An 18,341-nucleotide genomic window follows, 5' to 3' on the forward strand; every position below is an offset into this window, starting at 1 on the left:
TCCAGAGCACAGCTGGGGGCAGTGGGTGGTCTATAGTATACGGCAACGGTGAGAGACTTGTTTTTAGAGAGGTGGATTTTTAAAAGAAGAAGTTCAAATTGTTTGGGTACAGACCTGGATAGTAGGACAGAACTCTGCAGGCTATCTCTGCAGTAGATTGCAACACCGCCCCCTTTGGCCGTTCTATCTTGTCTGAAAATGTTAACAACATTATTCAAATAATTAGTAAAAATAGTATCAATAAGGGTGTCAGATAAACTGGTCAGTCTGGTCTGATAGATACATACAGATAGATGGAGTATTCAGAAAGGGTGGCAGGTAGCCTAGTGGTTAGAGCGTTGGGCCAGTATTACAGATACAGATAGCTGGAGTATTCAGAAAGTCAGATTTTTACATTTACATTTTAGTCATTTAGCAGACGCTCTTATCCAGAGCAACTTACAGTAGTGAATGCATACATTTAATTTCATGCATTTTTTATTTTTATAATTTTTTTGTACTGGCCCCCCGTGGGAATCGAACCCACAACCCTGGCGTTGCACACACCATGCTGGCGTTGCAAACACCATGCTCTACCAACTGAGCCACAGGGAAGGCTGTCAGTGAATGGTTCTCACCTTTAAATACATTTATGTTGTAATCCCCTAATAAAAAACACATTTTATCTTCAGAGTATGTGTGTGTGTGTGTGTGTGTGTGTGTGTGTGTGTGTGTGTGTGTGTGTGTGTGTGTGTGTGTGTGTGTGTGTCAAATCAGTGGACTATAGCGGAGTCCCTTAGGCTTACGAGAGGGGGGGGGGGGGGTGAACAACCAGCTGATCATACTTCAGGTATGTGATGTTGCCTTTATTTCTTTCTTCAATTAGTCGTGGCAACAGTTCATTTCTTCTGAGGCGTACCTTTTCGGAGAAGTCTAAATTGATGAATATTGTGGTTCCCTTCAGGCACTTGGCTCTCCTGAGAATCTCCTCCTTGTCTTTGAACCTGAGCAGTTTCACCACTATAGATCTGGGCCGTCCATCAGAGCAGTTTCACCACTATAGATCTGGGCCGTTCATCAGGGCAGTTTCACCACTATAGATCTGCCGTCCATCAGGGCAGTTTCACCACTATAGATCTGGGCCGTCCATCAGGGCAGTTTCACCACTATAGATCTGGGTCGTCCATCAGGGCAGTTTCACCACTATAGATCTGGGCCGTCCATCAGGGCAGTTTCACCACTATAGATCTGGGCCGTCCATCAGGGCAGTTTCACCACTATAGATCCGCCGTCCATCAGGGCAGTTTCACCACTATAGATCTGGGCCGTCCATCAGGGCAGTTTCACCACTATAGATCTGCCGTCCATCAGGGCAGTTTCACCACTATAGATCTGGGCCGTCCATCAGGGCAGTTTCACCACTATAGATCTGCCGTCCATCAGGGCAGTTTCACCACTATAGATCTGGGCCGTCCATCAGGGCAGTTTCACCACTATAGATCTGGGCCGTCCATCAGGGCAGTTTCACCACTATAGATCTGACCGTCCATCAGGGAAGTGCCATTCCTATGGCCCTTCTCCATCTCGATGAGTTTAGGGTCCAGTTTGAGTTGATCTGCCAGGAGTTTCTTGACCTTGACTTCTGTTTCATGCTAAGTTTCCATCTTTACGTCCTCAATTCCATCGATTTAGAATGTTAATGCGCCTCAATTGGTTCTTATGGTAGACTCCTTTGGATGAGTGCTTGTCAAATGTCTTTTGGATAATTGCAAAATCCTCAGACATGGTTTTGAATGCAGTCTGACTGTTGACTGTGTCTGTTGTTGTCTGTTTTGTCCGTAGCCATGAGTTTGCCCGGGGCTTAGTGGAGGTCCAGGAAGAAGTGAAGGAGGAGGGGGTGGGGCATGTTGCCATGAGGAACCTGTTCTCCCTGGAGACCAGCTCCCTGGAGACCAGCTCCATGGAGACGATTACCGTGGAGAAGAAGAGCAGGAAGAGGCACATTAGAGAGTCAGCTGACCGCCTGGAGCTCAGCAAGAAGGTCAGTACTATTGATTGATCGATTGACGGGAGCTACAGAAGAAAGTCATCCTGGACACCACATTACTTGTGGTCTTTTTTCAGTCTTAGAGGAGTTAACCCTTTCCTCTCCATATCCCTGCTATCTGTCCCTTGTAGGTTGAGGAGAGAAAGCAGAGTTTTAAAACTGTAGGTTGAGGAAAGAGATTTTACCCCTTCCTGTCCTGTTGTAGGTTGAGGAGAGAGCAGCATTTTAACCACTTCCTGTCATGTTGTAGGTTGAAGAGAGAGCAGCATTTTAACCACTTCCTGTCCCCCTGTAGATTGGGGAAAGAGCAGAGTTTTAACCACTTCCTGTCCCCCTGTAGGTTGAGGACAGAGAGAGAGCAGCATTTTAACCCCTTCCTGTCCCCCTGTAGGTTGAGGAGAGAGCAGCATTTTAACCACTTCCTGTCCTCCTGTAGATTGGGGAAAGAGCAGAGTTTTAACCACTTCCTGATCCACTGTAGGTTGAAGAGAGAGCAGAGTTTTATCCACGTCCTGTCCCCCTGTAGGTTGAAGAGAGAGCAGAGTTCCGTAAGAAGCAGAACAGTGACAACCTGACCCATCCTCCTGAGTTCATAGTTCGTCCCCGAGGACAGACTGTCTGGGAGGGCAAGACTGTCAAGCTGCACTGCACCGTGTCTGGATGGCCTAAACCACGTATTGCATGGTGAGACACACACACAGACACACACATACACCCTCTCCCGCTGCCTTTCATCCCTCTCCCGCTGCCTTTCATCCCTCTCCTGCTGCCTTTCATCCCTCTCCCGCTGCGTTTTATCCCTCTCCCGCTGCGTTTCATCCCTCTACTGCTGCCTTTCATCCCTCTCCTGCTGCCTTTCATCCCTCTCCTGCTGCCTTTCATCCCTCTCCTGCTGCCTTTCATCCCTCTCCTGCTGCCTTTCATCCCTCTCCCGCTGCGTTTCATCCCTCTCCCGCTGCATTTCATCCCTCTACTGCTGCCTTTCATCCCTCTCCTGCCTTTCATCCCTCTCCTGCTGCCTTTCATCCCTCTACTGCTGCCTTTCATCCCTCTACTGCTGCCTTTCATCCCTCTCCTGCTGTCTTCCATCCCTCTCCCGCTGCGTTTCATCCCTCTCCCGCCGCTCTTCATCCCTCTCCTGCTGCCTTCCATCCCTCTCCCGTTGCGTTTCATCCCTCTCCCGCTGCGTTTCATCCCTCTCCCGCTGCCTTTCATCCCTCTCCCGCTGCCTTTCATCCCTCTCCCGCTGCGTTTCATCCCTCTCCCGCTGCGTTTCATCCCTCTCCCGCTGCGTTTCATCCCTCTCCCGCTGCGTTTCATCCCTCTCCCGCTGCGTTTCATCCCTCTCCCGCTGCGTTTCATCCCTCTCCCGCTGCGTTTCATCCCTCTCCCGCTGCGTTTCATCCCTCTCCCGCTGCGTTTCATCTCTCCCGCTGCGTTTCATCCCTCTCCCACTGCGTTTCATCTCTCCCGCTGCGTTTCATCCCTCTCCCGCTGCGTTTCATCCCTCTACTGCTGCGTTTCATCTCTCCCACTGCGTTTCACCCCTCTCCCACTGCGTTTCATCCCTCTACTGCTGCGTTTCATCTCTCCCACTGCGTTTCAAATCTCTCCCACTGCGTTTCATCCCTCTCCCACTGCATTGCATCCCTCTCCCACTGCATTTCATCCCTCTCCCACTGCGTTTCATCCCTCACCTGCTGCATTTCATTTCTCTTACACTGCGTTTAATTTCTCTCCCGTTGCATTTCATTTCTCTTCCGCTGCGTTTCATTTACATTACATTTAAGTCATTTAGCAGACGCTCTTATCCAGAGCGACTTACAAATTGGTGCATTCACCTATAATATCCAGTTGAACAAACACTTTACAATAGTGCATCTAAATCCTTTAAAGGGGGGGTTAGAAGGATTACTTTATCCTATCCCAGGTATTCCTTAAAGAGGTGGGGTTTCAGGTGTCTCCGGAAGGTGGTGATTGACTCCGCTGTCCTGGCATCGTGAGGGAGATTGTTCCACCATTGGGGTGCCAGAGCGGCGAACAGTTTTGACTGGGCTGAGCGGGAACTGTGCTTCCTCAGAGGTAGGGAGGCGAGCAGGCCAGAGGTGGATGAACGCAGTGCCCTTGTTTGGGTGTAGGGCCTGATCAGAGCCTGAAGGTACGGAGGTGCCGTTCCCCTCACAGCTCCGTAGGCAAGCACCATGGTCTTGTAGCGGATGCGAGCTTCAACTGGAAGCCAGTGGAGAGAGCGGAGGAGCGGGGTGACGTGAGAGAACTTGGGAAGGTTGAACACCAGACGGGCTGCGGCGTTCTGGATGAGTTGTAGGGGTTTGATGGCACAGGCAGGGAGCCCAGCCAACAGCGAGTTGCAGTAATCCAGACGGGAGATGACAAGTGCCTGGATTAGGACCTGCGCCGCTTCCTGTGTGAGGCAGGGTCGTACTCTGCGAATGTTGTAGAGCATGAACCTACAGGATCGGGTCACCGCCTTGATGTTAGTGGAGAACGACAGGGTGTTGTCCAGGATCACGCCAAGGTTCTTAGCACTCTGGGAGGAGGACACAAGGGAGTTGTCAACCGTGATGGCGAGATCATGGAACGGGCAGTCCTTCCCCGGGAGGAAGAGCAGCTCCGTCTTGCCGAGGTTCAGCTTGAGGTGGTGATCCATCATCCACACTGATATGTCTGCCAGACATGCAGAGATGCGATTCGCCACCTGGTTGTCAGAAGGGGGAAAGGAGAAGATTAATTGTGTGTCGTCTGCATAGCAATGATAGGAGAGACCGTGTGAGGATATGACAGAGCCAAGTGACTTGGTGTATAGCGAGAATAGGAGAGGGCCTAGAACAGAGCCCTGGGGGACACCAGTGGTGAGAGCACGTGGTGCGGAGACAGCTTCTCGCCACGCCACCTGGTAGGAGCGACCTGTCAGGTAGGACGCAATCCAAGCGTGGGCCGCGCCGGAGATGCCCAGCTCGGAGAGGGTGGAGAGGAGGATCTGATGGTTCACAGTATCAAAGGCAGCAGATAGGTCTAGAAGGATGAGAGCAGAGGAGAGAGAGTTAGCTTTAGCAGTGCGGAGAGCCTCCGTGACACAGAGAAGAGCAGTCTCAGTTGAATGCCCAGTCTTGAAACCTGACTGATTAGGATCAAGAAGGTCGTTCTGAGAGAGATAGCAGGAGAGCTGGCCAAGGACGGCACGTTCAAGAGTTTTGGAGAGAAAAGAAAGAAGGGATACTGGTCTGTAGTTGTTGACATCGGAGGGATCGAGTGTAGGTTTTTTCAGAAGGGGTGCAACTCTCGCTCTCTTGAAGACGGAAGGGACGTAGCCAGCGGTCAAGGATGAGTTGATGAGCGAGGTGAGGTAGGGGAGAAGGTCTCCGGAAATGGTCTGGAGAAGAGAGGAGGGGATAGGGTCAAGTGGGCAGGTTGTTGGGCGGCCGGCCGTCACAAGACGCGAGATTTCATCTGGAGAGAGAGGGGAGAAAGAGGTCAAAGCACAGGGTAGGGCAGTGTGAGCAGGACCAGCGGTGTCGCTTGACTTAGCAAACGAGGATCGGATGTCGTCAACCTTCTTTTCAAAATGGTTGACGAAGTCATCCGCAGTGAGGGAGGAGGGGGGGGGGAGGGGGAGGAGGATTCAGGAGGGAGGAGAAGGTAGCAAAGAGCTTCCTAGGGTTAGAGGCAGATGCTTGGAATTTAGAGTGGTAGAAAGTGGCTTTAGCAGCAGAGACAGAAGAGGAAAATGTAGAGAGGAGGGAGTGAAAGGATGCGAGGTCCGCAGGGAGGCGAGTTTTCCTCCATTTCCGCTCGGCTGCCCGGAGCCCTGTTCTGTGAGCTCGCAGTGAGTCGTCGAGCCACGGAGCAGGAGGGGAGGACCGAGCCGGCCTGGAGGATAGGGGACAGAGAAAATCAAAGGATGCAGAGAGGGAGGAGAGGAGGGTTGAGGAGGCAAAATCAGGAGATAGGTTGGAGAAGGTTTGAGCAGAGGGAAGAGATGATAGGATGGAAGAGGAGAGAGTAGCAGGAGAGAGAGAGCGAAGGTTGGGACGGCGCAATACCATCCGAGTAGGGGCAGAGTGAGAAGTTTTTGATGAGAGCGAGAGGGAAAAGGATACAAGGTAGTGGTCGGAGACTTGGAGAGGAGTTGCAATGAGATTAGTGGAAGAACAGCATCTAGTGAAGATGAGGTCAAGCGTATTGCCTGCCTTGTGAGTAGGGGGGGAAGGTGAGAGGGTGAGGTCAAAAGAGGAGAGGAGTGGAAAGAAGGAGGCAGAGAGGAGTGAGTCGAAGGTAGACGTGGGGAGGTTAAAGTCACCCAGAACTGTGAGAGGTGAGCCATCCTCAGGGAAGGAACTTATCAAGGCGTCAAGCTCATTGATGAACTCTCCAAGGGAACCTGGAGGGCGATAAATTATGAGGATGTTAAGCTTGAAAGGGCTGGTAACTGTGACAGCATGGAATTCAAATGAGGAGATAGACAGATGGGTCAGGGGAGAAAGAGAGAATGTCCACTTGGGAGAGATGAGGATTCCAGTGCCACCACCCCGCTGGCTCGATGCTCTAGGGGTATGCGAGAACACGTGGCCAGACGAGGAGAGAGCAGTAGGAGTAGCAGTGTTATCTGTGGTGATCCATGTTTCCGTCAGCGCCAGGAAGTCTAGGGACTGGAGGGTAGCATAGGCTGAGATGAACTCAGCCTTGTTGGCCGCAGACCGGCAGTTCCAGAGGCTGCCGGAGACCTGGAACTCCACGTGGGTCGTGCGCGCTGGGACCACCAGGTTAGAGTGGCAGCGGCCACGCGGTGTGAAGCGTTTGTATGGCCTGTGCAGAGTGGAGAGAACCGGGATCGACAGACACATAGTTGACAAGCTACAGAAGAGGCTACGCTAATGCAAAGGAGATTGGAATGACAAGTGGACTACACGTCTCGAATGTTCAGAAAGTTAAGCTTACGTTGCAGAAAATCTATTGACTAAAATGACGAAAATGATACAGTACTGCTGGCTGGTGGAGTAGGCTAGCTAGCAGTGGCTGCGTTGTTGACTTTGTTTGACCGTGTAGCTGGCTAGGTGTAGCTGGCTAGGTGACCTCGATAGTTTCAGTACTACACCTTGTCATGATACAAAAGCAACTTTGTAGCTAGCTAACATAACACTAATCAAGACGTTCCTTTGTAATGTATTTTAGTTTCTACAGTGTTACTAGTTGGCTGGGTTAGGAAAAATGGCGTCGCGGGGGACGGCAATAGCTGGCTAGCTAACCTCGGTAATTACTAAACTACACAATTATCAGGCTATGACAAAGACAACTATGTAGCTAGCTAGCCAACACTGCACTAGTCAAATCGTTCCGTTGTAAAGTATTGGTATCTACAGCGCTGCTAGTCGGTAACGGTTGGCTAGCTGTTGGCTAGCTAGCTAGCAGTGGATTAGTGATGACTAGGTGTGTTGACTACGTCTGGCGTCGCGGCTGGCTACTTACTAATAATTACTCTAAACTACACAATTATCTTAGATGCAAAGACAACTAAGTAGCTGGCTCACTAACACTACTAACACTACACTAGTCAAGTCGTTCCGTTGTAATGTAATAGATAGTGCAGCTAGTCGGTGGAAGTTGGCTGGTTGGCTAGCTAGCAGTGTTGACTAGCTAGCTAGCTAGCAGTGATGACTACGTTAGGAGGACGAAGATAGCTAACTTCGATAATTACTCTAAGCTACACGATTATCTTTGATACAAAGACGGCTATGTAGCTAGCTAAGAAAAGAAAAGAATTGCTCGGATCAAACAAATCAAACCGTTGTAATGTAGTGAAGTGTAATATTACCTGTGGAGTGAAGCGTAGTGCGACTGCTCGCTCCAAACCGGAAGCGAGCATCTCTCTCCCGCTGCGGTTCATTTCTCTCCCGCTGCGTTTCATCTCTCCTGCTGTATTTCATCTCTGGCCTTCTAGGCAGAGTTGCAAAGAAAAATACATATCTCAGACTGGCCAATAAAAATAAAATATTAAGATCGGCAAAAGAACACAGACACTGGACAAAGAAACTCAAAGTCGCCTCCCAGAGTCACCTCTTCACTGTTGACATTGAGACTGGTGTTTTGCGGGTACTATTTAATGAAGCTGCCAGTTGAGGACTTGTGAGGCATCGGTTTCTCAAACTAGACACTCTAATGTACTTGTCCTCTTGCTCAGTTGTGCACCGGGGCCTCCCACTCCTCTTTCTATTCTGGTTAGAGCCAGTTTGCGCTGGCCATTTTGAGCCTGTAATCAATCCCACATATGCTGATGCTCCAGATACTCAACTAGTCTAAAGAAGGAGAGTTTTATTGCTTCTTTAATCAGAACAACAGTTTTTAGCTGTGCTGACATAATTGCAAAAGGGTTTTCTAATGATCAATTAGCCTTTTAAAATGATAAACTTGGATTAACTAACACAACGTGCCATTGGAACACAGGAGTGATGGTTGCTGATAATGGGCCTCTGTACACCTATGTAGATATTCAATTAAAAATCTGCTGTTTCCAGCTACAATAGTCATTTACAACATTAACAATGTTTAGACTGTATTTCTGATCAATTTTATGTTATTTTAAGGGACAAAAATGTTTTCTTTTCTTTCAAAAACAAGGACATTTCTAAGTGAACCCAAACTTTTGAACGTTAGCGTATGTGAGAATGCTATTCATTGACTACAGCTCAGCGTTCAACACCATAGTGCCCTCCAAGCTCATCAGTCAGTTTGTGGCCATGGATCTGAACCCCGCCAAACGCTGATCCTCAACACAGGGGCTCCACAAGGGTGCGTGCTCAGCACCCTCCTGTACTCCCTTTTCACCCATGACTGTGACCACACGTCTCCAACTCAATCATCAAGTTTGCAGACGACACAACAGTAGTAGGCCTGATTACTAACAATGACGAGACAGCCTACAGGGAGGAGGTGAGGGCCCTGGTGGAGTGGTGTCAGCAAAATAACCTCAACGTAAACAAAATGAAGGAGCTGATCGTGGACTTCAGGAGACAGCAGAGAGAGCAGCCCCCTATCCACATCGTCGTGGCCACAGTGGAGAGGCTGAAAATCTTCAAGTTCTTCGGTTTACACATCACTGACAATCTGAAATGGTCCATCCACACAGAGAGTGTGGTGAATAAAATTTGATTACATTTATTTCCAGTCAATGTTGGAGCCTAAACTATAATATTTAGGAAACTAATTTCCAAAGACAACTACATGTGATTCTCTACCCATGCATACAGCCTACAGGCTATTTATTTGATCTGACACATCCAACACAATAGAGGAGTGGTAGGCTACTGAACTTGAAGCATTACTACCCTATGAAACATGCTGACTGTGCCGTCTTGCTTTCTGTCTGGGCCCACAGCAGCTCTACATAGAAACACATACACACACACACTGCACCGTGGCTGGATGTCCCAAACCCTGCATCGCATGGTGAGACCAGACCATGGTTCAAATACATACGTTTACAGTGCATTCGGAAAGATTCAGACCCCTTAACTTTTTCCACATTTTGTTACGTTACAGCATTATTTTAAAATTTATTAAATTGTCCCCCCCTCAACAATTTACACACAATACACCATAATGACAAAGCAAAAAACATTTTTTAGACATTTTTGCAAGTGTAAAAAAATAAAACTGATATGGCATTTCCATCAGTATTCAGACCCTTTACTCTGTACTTTGTTGAAGCGCTTTTGTCAGTGATTACAGCCTTGAGTCTTCTTGGGTATGACACTACAAGCTTGGCACACCTGTATTTGTGGAGTTTCTCCCATTCTTCTCTGCAGATTCTCTCAAGCTCTGTCAGGTTGGATGGGGAGCGTTGCTGCACAGATATTTTCAGGTCTCTCCAGAGATGTTCGATCAGGTTCAAGTCCAGGCTGGACCACTCAAGGACATTCAGAGACTTGTCCCGAAGCCACTCCCGCGCTCTCTTGGCTGTGTGTTTAGGTTCGTTGTCCTGTTGGAAGGTGAACCTTCGCCCCAGTCTGAGGTCCTGAGGGCTCTGGAGCAGGTTTTCATCAAGGATCTCTCTTTACTTTGCTCCGTTCATCTTTCCCTCGATCCTGACCAGTCTCCCAGTTCCTGCCTCTGAAAAACATCCCCACAGCATGATGCTGCCACCATGCTGCACCGTAGGGATGGTGCCAGGTTTCCACTCCACCATAAAGGTCTGATTGATGGAGTGCTGCAGAGATGGTTGTCCTTTTGGAAGGTTCTACCATCTCCACAGAGGAACTCTGGAGCTCTGGAGCTCTTGGTCACCTCCCTGACCAAGGCCCTTCTCCCCTGATTGCTCAGTTTGGTCGGGCGGCCAGCTCTAGAAAGAGTCTTGGTGGTTCCACACTTCTTCCATTTAAGAATGATGGAGGCCACTGTGTTCTTGGGGAACTTCAATGCTGCAGACATTTTTTGGTACCCTTCCCCAGTTCTGTGCCTCGACAGAATCCTGTCTCGGAGCTCTATGGACAATTTCTTAGGGTTTTTCACGGTCAATAGTTTCCCGTGTGTGTCAAGAATGGTCCACCACCCAATGGACATCCAGGCTACTTGACATAACTGTGGGAAGCATTGGAGGCTGTTCTGAGGGCAAAAGGGGGTGCAACTCAATACTATGAAGGTGTTCCTAATGTTTTGTTCACTCAGTGTATTATACTTCAGCTCTCATCAAGAGTCAAGCCTCTCTAGCCCAGAGATCTCCTTCTCTCCTTTTCTGTTCTTCTGAAAACAATGTCTTCTCTCACTCCCTCCATCAGGTATAAGAACAATGTGGTGATAGATGAGAAGGTCCATCCTGACAAGTACACAGCAGAGAGTAACTACAACATGCACTCTCTGGAAATCAAGAGGTAGGTAGCTGTAGTAGCTATAGTAACCATGACATCACTCTCTGGAAATCAAGAGGTACGTAGCTGTAGTAGCTATAGTAACCATGACATCACTCTCTGGAAATCAAGAGGTAGGTAGCTGTAGTAGCTATAGTAACCATGACATCACTCTCTGGAAATCAAGAGGTACGTAGCTGTAGTAGGTATAGTAACCATGACATCACTCTCTGTAGATCAAGAGGTAGGTAGCTATAGTAACCATGACAACACTCTGTAGATCAAAAGGTAGTAGCTATAGTAACCCTGACAACACTCTGTAGATCAAGAGGTTAGTAGCTGTAGTAGCTATAGTAACCCTGACAACACTCTGTAGATCAAGAGGTTAGTAGCTGTAGTAGCTATAGTAACCCTGACAACACTCTGTAGATCAAGAGGTAGGTAGGTGTAGTAGCTATAGTAACCATGACAACACTCTCTGGAAATCAAGAGGTAGGTAGGTGTAGTAGCTATAGTAACCATGACATCACTCTCTGTAGATCAAGAGGTAGGTAGCTGTAGTAACTATAGTAACCCTGTATGGTTGTATGGTATATCAGACAGGGCTGTGTTGTGGTTGTTGTGGAGGTGTCGTAATGTCCGTGTTCTGCCTTGTAGCTGTGACTTCCTGGACACGGCTCAGTACCGTGTGTCTGCTCTCAACATAAAGGGAGAGAGCTCCTCCGTGGCCACTGTGGTTATCAAGAGTATGTTCTTCTCCTCTCAAATCATGTTCTTACGTCTCTTCTGTATCTCTAAATCTAACTTTTTTTTTGCCAATATAGTTTATATTGATCTCAACTTGCTGAATCAAATATGTGTTATTCATATTCATTTACGTGTCATTTAAATCTCCACCAGGGTTCCAGGAGGGACAGAAAGTGGGACCTCTTGATGCTAAACCACGTGAGTCTAGTCTGAAATCTGGCTCTTGTCTGTCTCTCTGTTTGCTTTAGATGTGTTAACCCTAAACCATGTGAATCTGGCTCCTGTCTGTCTCTCTGTATGCTTTAGAGGTGTTAACCCTAAACCATGTGAATCTGGCTCCTGTCTGTCTCTCTGTATGCTTTAGAGGTGTTAACCCTAAACCATGTGAATCTGGCTCCTGTCTGTCTCTCTGTATGCTTTAGAGGTGTTAACCCTAAACCATGTGAATCTGGCTCCTGTCTGTCTCTCTGTACGCTTTAGAGGTGTTAACCTCTCTAGGGTCGGTGGGACGAAATCGTCCCAACTACGTAACAGCCAGTGGAATCCTGTGGCACGTTATTCAAATACCTTAGAAATGCTATTACTTCAATTTCTCAAACATATTACTATTTTACACCATTTTAAAGACAAGACTCTCGTTAATCTAACCACACTGTCCGATTTCAAAAAGGCTTTACAACGAAAGCAAAACATTAGATTATGTCAGCAGAGTACCCAGCCAGAAATAATCAGACACCCATTTTTCAAGCTAGCATATAATGTCACATAAACCCAAACCACAGCTAAATGCAGCACTAACCTTTGATGATCTTCATCAGATGACACACCTAGGACATTATGTTATACAATACATGCATGTTTTGTTCAATCAAGTTCATATTTATATCAAAAACCAGCTTTTTACATTAGCATGTGACGTTCAGAACTAGCATACCCCCCCGCAAACTTCCGGTGAATTTACAAAAAATGTACTAAATTACTCACGATAAACGTTCACAAAAAACATAATTATTTTAAGAATTATAGATACAGAACTCCTCTATGCACTCGCTATGTCCGATTTTAAAATAGCTTTTCAGTGAAAGCACATTTTGCAATATTCTGAGTAGATAGCCCGGCATCACAGGGCTAGCTATTTAGACACCCACCAAGTTTAGCCCTGACCAAAGTCAGATTTACTATAAGAAAAATGTTATTACCTTTGCTGTTCTTCGTCAGAATGCACTCCCAGGACTTCTACTTCAATAACAAATGTTGGTTTGGTCCCAAATAATCCATAGTTATATCCAAATAGCGGCGTTTTGTTTGTGCGTTCAAGACACTATCCGAAAGGGTAAATAAGGGTTACGCGCCCGACGCGTTTTGTGCCAAACAAAATCGAAATATTCCATTACCGTACTTCGAAGCATGTCAACCGCTGTTTAAAATCAATTTTTATGCCATTTTTCTTGTAAAAAAGCGATAATATTCCGACCGGGAAAGCGTGTTTACGTTCAAAGAGAGAGAAAATAAAAATATGGGATCCCCTCGTGCACGAGCCTCAGTCTAATGGTCCTCTGATAGACCACTTAACCAAGGCGCTAAAGTTTTTCAGCCAGCGGCTGGAATTACATCATTCAGCTTTTTCCCGGGTTCTGAGAGCCTATGGGAGCCGTAGGAAGTGTCACGTTACAGCAAAGATCCTAAATTTTCTTTAAACAGAGCCAAGAAGCCCAAGGAATGGTCAGAGAGGGTACTTCCTGTTTGGAATCTTCTCAGGTTTTTGCCTGCCATATGAGTTCTGTTATACTCACAGACACCATTCAAACAGTTTTAGAAACTTTAGGGTGTTTTCTATCCAAAGCCAATAATTATATGCATATTCTAGTTTCTGGGCAGTAGTAATAACCAGATTAAATCGGGTACGTTTTTTATCCGGCCGTGTAAATACTGCCCCCTAGCCCTAACAGGTTAACCCTAAACCATGTGAATCTGGCTCCTGTCTGTCTCTCTGTATGTTGTAAAGGTGTCATGGTATAGTTCAGTATGAATGTTGTCCTAGTTCTAGTCTCCTGTCTGTCTCTCTATGCTGTAGAGGTTGTCTTAATTCTGTAGAACAGTCTGTTGTCCCTCATCCGTCTGTCTCTGTTTCAGATGGGTTCTGCTCGGAGCACGGCGTGACCTTTGAGACAGCCATCATAGACTCGTTTGAGGTGGCGTTCGGCCGGGAGGGAGAGACTCTGAGTCTGGGCTGCACCGTCATCGTCTACCCCACCATTAAACGCTACCAGCCTGATGTCCTCTGGTACAGAAATGGTGGGTAACAACACACACAGGGCCGTAACCTACTTAATTTCTATACAATTAAAAAAACTTTAAATACCATTTAGAGAACAGCTAAAATGACCCCAGACATTATCACGTTGGCTGCTGTAGCTTCATCACCTCAGTCCATCTACAAACACATAGCCTATTAGCTATACAGTTGTAATGTTATATCCCTGAAAGGGGGGAAATATGACAAATTATTCAGACTAACACGCAGCCTCAGTGAAGAAGCGAAAACATCAAATGTTTAGAACTGTATTGTTTGCATGTTGGTTGTATTTTAATGTAGGTCTGTAGGGAAGATAGGTCCTGTGGAGATGTTCGTATTGAAACAAACAGTGGTTAAATTTTAATGTAACAAATTGTATTTTTTAAAGTTTGTAACTTGTTTGATGAGATTAGTACAGATTTTCTCAGGGGACCCCACATGGGGCCCCAACCCCAAGTTTGGGAACCACTGTACACACTCTCTCTCTGCTTGCTTCCTCTCTCTCTCTCCTCTACTTCCTCTCTCTCTTCTCTACTTCCTCTCTCTCTCCTCTACTTCCTCTCTCTCTCTCCTCTACTTCCTCTCTCTCTCCTCTACTTCCTCTCTCTCTCCTCTACTTCCTCTCTCTCTCCTCTACTTCCTCTCTCTCTCTCCTCTACTTCCTCTCTCTCTCTCTCCTCTACTTCCTCTCTCTCTCTCTCCTCTACTTTCTCTCTCTCTCTCTCCTCCACTTCCTCTCTCTCTCTCCTCTACTTCCTCTCTCTCTCTCCTCTACTTACTCTCTCTCTCTCCTCTACTTACTCTCTCTCTCTCCTCTACTTCCTCTCTCTCTCTCCTCTACTTCCTCTCTCTCTCCTCTACTTCCTCTCTCTCTCTCCTCTACTTCCTCTCTCTCTCTCTCTCTCTCCTCTACTTCCTCTCTCTCTCTCCTCTACTTCCTCTCTCTCTCTCGCTCTCCTCTACTTCCTCCTGCATGCATAGCAGCCTGCCTCAGCCTCACCACATCAAGGTCTGTCTCAGTAGCCTACTTTCTGTAAAGCAAAGTTATTATGAGAACTTAGTAGCATATTTTTTGCTCCTGCTGATTAGATAGACTCCCTTTAACGTTAGCTTCTTACGTCATTCTTCTAGCTGGCTAAGTAATTATAGCCAGTGCCCTTCAATGTTACTGCAATAGAAGTCTCTGCCAGCAGCTATCTATAAGCGACTATTTACCAGGTGTTCGCTCATTCTCTGAGAGTCGGTTTTCGTTTGGGGATATCTGTAGACACGGCAGAAGTAGCAGGACGGTTTTAAAATGGCCTTTTGTCCTGCATCTCGCAAAACACCCTGCCAGTAGCGTCTCTATTGCCTACTTGAGCCGACCGCGAGCTGGGCTATTTCGTTTCACATCTCAGGCCCTCAGCCAGTGCCGCGAGAAGGCGGAGTTAACCATTTGACAGAGTGGTGAATCTGCTGCTAAAAGGCAAATCAGGAGGCGAATAAGGACTCAGGAGAACATAACGAACAAACAACTGTTCATGACTCCACTTGTTTGCAGATAGGCAATGAGAACTTAGTCAGATCAAGAATATAAGCTTTATCAGCTTTGATCATCGCTGGTAGCCATATTTAGATGTTGACCCATAATTGATTTTCTTTATTGTAAACAAAATATATATTTGTATTATTTAATCTTTTTCAAATGTGACCGACCGCCTTGATTCGGTTTTATGTAGCAAAACTTGAAATTGTGTTTTTTACATTGGATAAAGGTAGCTACTCAGAGCTAGAAAATGGTATATCATACACTGCAGTTGAGGTACAATGGGAAAGTAATTCTGCTTTGAAATTGTATTTTTACTTTTAAGCCCAGCCCCCGTCCCCGCAGGAGGCCTTTTGTTAGGCCGTCATTGTAAATAAGAATTTGTTCTTAACTGATTTGCCGAGTTATATAAAGGTTAAATAAATAAAATCAATACAAATTAACACATACTGACCAGTTCACATTATAGACAGAAGCATGCTACATGGTAGAACAATCCGAACTCATCTCCCGGCACGTCCAGCCCCTCAGACCAATCCGAACTCATCTCCCGGCATGTCTAGCCCATCAGACCAATCCGAACTCATCTCCCGGCATGTCTAGCCCATCAGACCAATCCAAACTTATCTCCCGGCATGTCTAGCCCATCAGACCAATCCAAACTCATCTCTCGGCAAGTCTAGCCCATCAGACCAATCCAAACTCATCTCCCGGCACGTCTAGCCCATCAGACCAATCCAAGCTCATCTCCCGGCACGTCTAGCCCATCAGACCAATCCAAGCTCATCTCCCAGCATGTCCAGCCCATCCATTATCTCAGCCAATCATGGCTAGCGGGAAGGTTCTTGACTTTTTCCGTGGCTAAACCAACTAGGCTCGTAATTTAACCATTTTATTCATATTTAAGGATAGAATACAAGTTTGTTATTAAGGCATAAGAATGTTAACATGTTCCAGAAGACAGTTATTCCCAAAAACACATTTTTATAAAAAATAAAAGTATATATTCAATGTCGCACGTCTCCTGTAGTGATGTGCGACATAAGCCTAGATTCCTGAAACGAATCACATATTAGAAAAAATGACTGAGGTCCGGGCGGGCGGACGGACAGAGCTGTTCTTGCGGCTATAGCACACACATTCATTTCACACTGTCCTGTGCTTTACCTTTGTGAACTACTGAGTCTGTCTGTCTGTCTGATACTGTGGTGTCTCCCCAGGCAAGGCCCTGGCAGAGTCGAAGTGGGTCCACACCCACTGGAGTGGAGAGAAAGCCACCCTGACACTGGTCCATCTTAACAAGGAGGATGAAGGACTCTACACCCTGAGAGTTAACACCAAGTCTGGCTTCCAGTCCTACTCCGCTTACGTCTTCGTCAGAGGTACGACCTGAAATGGTTTACTTAACAGTATGATATGATAGGATATAATACCATAGGTAAGCAATAAGGCAGGACAAGGCTTGTATTATAAGGGAACGGCGGTGTGAGAAGACATGAGGCTGGAGGCCAGCTGAGCGTTGGTCCAAAGACTGAGATCAGGAGAAGTACAATGACAGTATGTGTTTTATTCATGTGTACGGCAGTGGTCAGTGTTTAACCAGTGGGTCAGTGTTTAACCAGTGGGTCAGTGTTTAACCAGTGGGTCAGTGTTTAACCAGTGGGTCAGTGTTTAACCAGTGGGTCAGTGTTTAACCAGTGGGTCAGTGTTTAACCAGTGGGTCAGTGTTTAACCAGTGGGTCAGTGTTTAACCAGTGGGTCAGTGTTAACCAGTGGGTCAGTGTTTAAGCAGTGGGTCAGTGTTTAACCAGTGGGTCAGTGTTTAACCAGTGGGTCAGTGTTTAACCAGTGGGTCAGTGTTTAACCAGTGGGTTAGTGTTAACCAGTGGGTCAGTGTTTAACCAGTGGGTCAGTGTTTAACCAGTGGGTCAGTGTTTAACCAGTGGGTCAGTGTTTAACCAGTGGGTCAGTGTTAACCAGTGGGTCAGTGTTAACCAGTGGGTCAGTGTTTAACCAGTGGGTCAGTGTTTAACCAGTGGGTCAGTGTTTAACCAGTGGGTCAGTGTTTAACCAGTGGGTCAGTGTTTAACCAGTGGGTCAGTGTTTAACCAGTGGGTCAGTGTTAAACCAGTGGGTTAGTGTTAACCAGTGGGTCAGTGTTTAACCAGTGGGTCAGTGTTTAACCAGTGGGTCAGGGTTTAACCAGTGGGTTAGGGTTTAACCAGTGGGTCAGTGGGTCAGTGTTTAAGCAGTGGGTCAGTGTTTAACCAGTGGGTCAGTGTTTAACCAGTGGGTTAGTGTTTAACCAGTGGGTCAGTGGGTCAGTGTTTAACCAGTGGGTCAGTGTTAACCAGTGACTGTCCCAGAACTGTCTGTGCCTCTCTGTCTCAGTTTTATCTCCTGAAATGTTGCTTCTATATCTGTCTCCACCAAACACACAGGAACACACTGCAGAGAGACGAAAGGAGAGTACAGTTGTGGCCAAAAGTTTTGAGAATGACACAAATATACATTTTCACAAAGTCTGCTGCCTCAGTTTGTATGATGGCAATTTGCGTATACTCCAGAATGTTATGAAGAGTGATCAGATGAATTGCAAATAATTGCAAAGTCCCTCTTTGCCATGCAAATTAACTGAATCCCCCCAAAAACATTTCCACTGAATTTCAGCCCTGCCACAAAAGGACTAGCTGATGACATGTCAGTGATTCTCTCGTTAACACAGGTGTGAGTGTTGACGAGGACAAGGCTGGAGATCACTCTGTCATGCTGATTGAGTTTGAATAACAGACTGGAAGCTTCAAAAGGAGGGTGGTGCTTGGAATAATTGTTCTTCCTCTGTCAACCATGGTTACCTGCAAGGGAACACGTGCTGTCATCATTGCTTTC

General features: G+C 46.8%; 1 protein-coding gene across 2 annotated transcripts in view; it reads left to right on the forward strand.

Moving 5' to 3' along the window:
- myom1a (myomesin 1a (skelemin)) overlaps positions 1–18,341 on the forward strand; it is a 111,097-nt gene that overhangs the window by 21,634 nt on the left and 71,122 nt on the right. For both annotated transcript variants that reach the window (XM_029726668.1, XM_029726669.1), the window contains 7 exons: positions 1,822–2,020; positions 2,553–2,710; positions 10,816–10,908; positions 11,542–11,630; positions 11,785–11,829; positions 13,765–13,926; positions 16,673–16,834. In XM_029726668.1, coding sequence (XP_029582528.1) covers positions 1,822–2,020; positions 2,553–2,710; positions 10,816–10,908; positions 11,542–11,630; positions 11,785–11,829; positions 13,765–13,926; positions 16,673–16,834 — 908 coding nt within the window. The remainder of the gene's footprint in view (positions 1–1,821; positions 2,021–2,552; positions 2,711–10,815; positions 10,909–11,541; positions 11,631–11,784; positions 11,830–13,764; positions 13,927–16,672; positions 16,835–18,341) is intronic.

The sequence above is a fragment of the Salmo trutta genome, chromosome 31 (genome assembly GCF_901001165.1).
Source record: "Salmo trutta chromosome 31, fSalTru1.1, whole genome shotgun sequence".
NCBI lineage: Eukaryota > Metazoa > Chordata > Actinopteri > Salmoniformes > Salmonidae > Salmo > Salmo trutta.